Source organism: Oncorhynchus masou, chromosome 13 (genome assembly GCF_036934945.1).
Source record: "Oncorhynchus masou masou isolate Uvic2021 chromosome 13, UVic_Omas_1.1, whole genome shotgun sequence".
NCBI classification, from domain to species: domain Eukaryota; kingdom Metazoa; phylum Chordata; class Actinopteri; order Salmoniformes; family Salmonidae; genus Oncorhynchus; species Oncorhynchus masou.
In genome coordinates, this window is record NC_088224.1 from 8,366,925 (window position 1) to 8,371,924 (window position 5,000).

At 55.9% G+C, this 5,000-nt stretch overlaps 2 protein-coding genes across 2 annotated transcripts in view; both read left to right on the top strand.

Moving 5' to 3' along the window:
- Nucleotides 1-1,983, top strand: part of fndc5b (fibronectin type III domain containing 5b) — a 27,833-nt gene extending 25,850 nt beyond the window's left edge. Inside the window, exon 5 of the mRNA XM_064982563.1 lies at nucleotides 1,643-1,983. Within this exon, the coding sequence (XP_064838635.1) occupies nucleotides 1,643-1,782 (140 nt within the window). The 3' untranslated portion in view covers nucleotides 1,783-1,983. The remainder of the gene's footprint in view (nucleotides 1-1,642) is intronic.
- LOC135551634 (cell surface glycoprotein 1-like) lies at nucleotides 1,811-3,032 on the top strand. The gene is made up of 2 exons (XM_064982819.1): nucleotides 1,811-1,845; nucleotides 2,009-3,032. The coding sequence occupies exons 1-2, from the start codon at nucleotides 1,811-1,813 to the stop codon at nucleotides 3,030-3,032; spliced, it is 1,059 nt and encodes a 352-aa protein (XP_064838891.1).
- The last annotated feature ends 1,968 nt before the right edge of the window (nucleotides 3,033-5,000 follow it).

Consider the following 5,000-nt stretch of genomic DNA (forward strand, 5'->3'; position numbering starts at 1 on the left):
TCAATTGAGCGTTTGTCCCATTTTGTGAATTCTTGGTAGGTGAGTGGAAACCAGACCTCACAACCATAAAGGGCAATGTTCTATAACTGATTTAAGTATTTTTAGCCAGATCCTAATTGGGATGTTGAGTTGTATGTTATTTTTGATGGCATAGAAGGCCCTTCTTGCATAGTCTCTTAGATCTCTCTGTCTCTCTCTCTCTGTATTTCTCTCTCTCTGTCTCTCTCTCCCCGTCTGTCTTTGTCTCTCTCTGTCTCTCTCTCTCTCCCCATCTGTCTTTGTCTCTCTCTGTCTCTCTCTCTCCCTGTCTGTCTTTGTCTCTCTCTCTCTCTCCCCGTCTGTCTTTGTCTCTCTCTCTCTCCCCGTCTGTCTTTGTCTCTCTCTCTCTCTCCCTGTCTGTCTTTGTCTCTCTCTCTCTCCCCGTCTGTCTTTGTCTCTCTCTCTCTCCCTGTCTGTCTTTGTCTCTCTCTCTCTCCCCGTCTGTCTTTGTCTCTCTCTCTCTCCCCGTCTGTCTTTGTCTCTCTCTGTCTTTCTCTCTTTCTCTCCCCGTCTGTCTCTCTCTCTCTCTCCCCGTCTGTCTTTGTCTCTCTCTGTATTTCTCTCTCTCCACATCTGTCTTTGTCTCTCTCTGTCTCTGTCTCTCTCTCTCTCTCTCTCTCTCTCTCTCTCTCCCTGTCTGTCTTTGTCTCTCTCTGTCTCTCTCTCTCTGTCTCTCCCCGTCTGTCTTTGTCTCTCTCTGTCTCTCTCTCTCTCCTCGTCTGTCTTTGTCTCTCTTTGTATTTCTCTCCCTCTCTCCCCGTTTGTCTTTGTCTCTCTCTGTCTCTCTCTCTCTCTGTATTTCTCTCTCTCTCTGTCTTTCTCTCTCTCCCCATCTGTCTTTGTCTCTCTCTGTATTTCTCTCTCTCCCCGTCTGTCTTTGTCTCTTTCTGTATTTCTCTCTCTCTCTCCCCGTCTGTCTTTGTCTCCCTCTGTCTTTGTCTCTTTCTCCCTCCCCCTCTCTTTGTCTCTCTCTCTGTCAGTCATTTCACAGACAGTGAAATAAAGGAGCTTGTTTCATAACTCACTCATCTTTCTCTTTTCCCTCCCTCCCTCCTTCCACTCCCTCCCTCCCCCTCCCCTCCCTCCCTCCCTCCCTCCCCCTTCCCTCCCTCACTCCCTCCCTCCCTCCTCCCCTCCCTTTCTCCCTCCCTCCCTCCCTCCTCCCCTCCCTCCCTCCCTCCCTCCCCCCCCTCCCCCCCTCCCCTCCCTCCCTCCCTCCCTCCCCCTTCCCTCCTTCCACTCCCTCCCTCCCTCCCTCCTCCCCTCCCTCCCTCCCCCTCCCTCCCTCCCTCCCTCCCTCCCTCCCCCTCCCCCCCCTCCCTCCCCCCCCCCCCCCCCCTCCCCTCCTTCCCCCTCCCTCCCTCCCTCCCTCTCTCCCCTCCCTCCTCCCCTCCCTCCCTCTCTCTCCCCCTCCCTCCCTCCCCCTCCCCCTCCCCCTCCCTCCCTCCCCCCCCTCCCCCCCTCCCTCCCTCCCTCCCCCTCCCCCCCCCCCCCCCCCCTCCCTCCCTCCCTCCCTCCCTCCCTCCCTCCCTCCCTCCCCCTCCCTCCCCCCCCCCCTCCCTCCCTCCCTCCCTCCCCCTCCCTCCCTCCCTCCCTCCCTCAGGTGTGATCCTCCTGTTCTGTCGTCAGTATGACATCATCAAAGACAACGAGCCCAACAACAACAAGGACAAAGCCAAGACCTCGTCAGAGTGCAGTACGCCAGAACACCCACAGGGGGGGCTACTGCGCAGCAACGTCTGAAAACAGCCCCCACTGGCCACTCACCTATATGGCAATAACGTCCAATCCTCTTCCTCAGGACAGGTGAGGCTACACAGCAGAACCGTCATACCTGAGGCTGCGTCCTGAATCTTCATACTTCTCCTGAAGTGTCCTTGTATCTACAACATGACGATCACCACTACGATGATGATGAGCTCTCCAGCTCCGAGCTAAGACCCCTGACACCATCTCCTCCACAAATCAGCACCTCAGACTACAGCACAGCCCAGCCAATCCCAGCAGCCCCGCACCAGGAACCCAGCCCAGCCAATCCCAGCAGCACAGCACCAGGAACCCAGCCCAGCCAATCCCAGCAGCACAGCCCCACACCAGGAACCCAGCCCAGCCAATCCCAGCAGCACAGCACCGCACCAGGAACCCAGCCCAGCCAATCCCAGCAGCACAGCACCACACAGGAACCCAGCCCAGCCAATCCCAGCAGCACAGCACCAGGAACCCAGCCCAGCCAATCCCAGCAGCACAGCACTGCACCAGGAACCCAGCCCAGCCAATCCCAGCAGCACAGCCCCGCACCAGGAACCCAGCCCAGCCAATCCCAGCAGCACAGCCCCACACCAGGAACCCAGCCCAGCCAATCCCAGCAGCACAGCACCGCACCAGGAACCCAGCCCAGCCAATCCCAGCAGCACAGCCCCACACCAGGAACCCAGCCCAGCCAATCCCAGCAGCACAGCCCCGCACCAGGAACCCAGCCCAGCCAATCCCAGCAGCACAGCACCGCACCAGGAACCCAGCCCAGCCAATCCCAGCAGCACAGCCCCGCACCAGGAACCCAGCCCAGCCAATCCCAGCAGCACAGCCCCACACCAGGAACCCAGCCCAGCCAATCCCAGCAGCACAGCCAATCCCAGCAGCACAGCCCCGCACCAGGAACCCAGCCCAGCCAATCCCAGCAGCACAGCACCGCACCAGGAACCCAGCCCAGCCAATCCCAGCAGCACAGCACCACACAGGAACCCAGCCCAGCCAATCCCAGCAGCACAGCCCCGCACCAGGAACCCAGCCCAGCCAATCCCAGCAGCACAGCCCCACACCAGGAACCCAGCCCAGCCAATCCCAGCAGCACAGCCCCACACCAGGAACCCAGCCCAGCCAATCCCAGCAGCACAGCCCCACACCAGGAACCCAGCCCAGCCAATCCCAGCAGCCCAGTCCTCGATGGACCACAACCCCCTACCACCCAGAGTGGGGAGACTGAAGAGGTGTAGGGTGAAGCTGCCCCGAGACGCTGATCCTGGGTCAGCGTCTAGGGTTGTGCCTTTCAGATTATAATACACAAGGTTAAATGGACACGGGAGGCCTGATCATAGATCAGCACTCCCACTCTGAGACGCTTTATGAACAGAGGGGAATTGACAGGTGTGGTCGAAAGTTCCAGCTAGACTATCAGAGGGCAAGGTAAAGTTATTATCATATTGCTTAAACCTATCAAATCATTTCAGATCGCAACAGATGTCTAGAGGGAAGTTGGCTAGTGATCGTTTCTGGACAAGGAGCCTCTGTCTCGCCCTCCCTCTCTCCAGATCACTGTCTCTACACCCTCTATCTCCCTCTCTCCCAGATCACTGTCTCTACACCCTCTATCTCCCTCTCTCCCAGATCACTGTCTCTACACCCTCTATCTCCCTCTCTCCCAGATCACTGTCTCTACACCCTCTATCTCCCTCCCTGCAGATCACTGTCTCTACACCCTCTATCTCCCTATCTCCAGATCACTGTCTCTACACTCTCTATCTCCCTCTCTCCTGATCACTGTCTCTACACCATCTATCTCCCTCTCTCCTGATCACTGTCTCTACACCCTCTATCTCCCTCTCTCCCAGATCACTGTCTCTACACCCTCTATCTCCTCCCTGCAGATCACTGTCTCTACACCCTCTATCTCCCTCTCTCCCAGATCACTGTCTCTACACCCTCTATCTCCCTCCCTGCAGATCACTGTCTCTACACCCTCTATCTCCCTATCTCCAGATCACTGTCTCTACACTCTCTATCTCCCTCTCTCCTGATCACTGTCTCTACACCATCTATCTCCCTCTCTCCTGATCACAGTCTCTACACCCTCTATCTCCCTCTTTCCAGATCACTGTCTCTACACTCTCTATCTCCCTCCCTGCAGATCACTGTCTCTACACTCTCTATCTCCCTCCCTCTCTCCAGATCACTGTCTCTACACTCTCTATCTCCCTCCCTCTCTCCAGATCACTGTCTCTACACTCTCTATCTCCCTCTCTCCAGATCACTGTCTCTACACTCTCTATCTCCCTCTCTCCTGATCACTGTCTCTACACCATCTATCTCCCTCTCTCCAGATCACAGTCTCTACACCCTCTATCTCCCTCTTTCCAGATCACTGTCTCTACACTCTCTATCTCCCTCCCTGCAGATCACTGTCTCTACACTCTCTATCTCCCTCCCTCTCTCCAGATCACTGTCTCTACACTCTCTATCTCCCTCCCTCTCTCCTGATCACTGTCTCTACACCCTCTATCTCCCTCTCTCCCAGATCACTGTCTCTACACTCTCTATCTCCCTCTCTCCTAAACCCTCTGACTCATAAGGAAGGTGACTTCCCCTCCTAAACCCTCTGACTCATAAGGAAGGTGACTTCCCCTCCTAAACCCTCTGACTCATAAGGAAGGTGACTTCCCCTCCTAAACTCTCTGACTCATAAGGAAGGTGACTTCCCCTCCTAAACCCTCTGACTCATAAGGAAGGTGACTTCCCCTCCTAAACCCTCTGACTCATAAGGAAGGTGACTTCCCCTCCTAAACCCTCTGACTCATAAGGAAGGTGACTTCCCCTCCTAAACTCTCTGACTCATAATGAAGGTGACTTCCCCTCCGTCTGTCTCGCTTTCTGGGCTGAAACCTTGTTGCCCTTGTTAGTTGTCCTCCTACAGTATCCAATCTGAAGGATCAAATCTGACACAGTTTTTATGACAGCATATAGCAGGGTCAGAGAGAAGACTGGCTGGTGAAGATGGCCCCCCCCTCCGCTACACCCCTATCCCCTACCCTCTACACCCGATTCCCTACACCCTACCCTCTACCCTCTACCCCCTACACCCCTATCCCCTACCCTCGACACCCTATTCTCTACACCCTATTCCCTACCCCCTATCCCTTACACCCCAATCCTCTACACCCTATCCTCTACACCCTATTCCCTACACC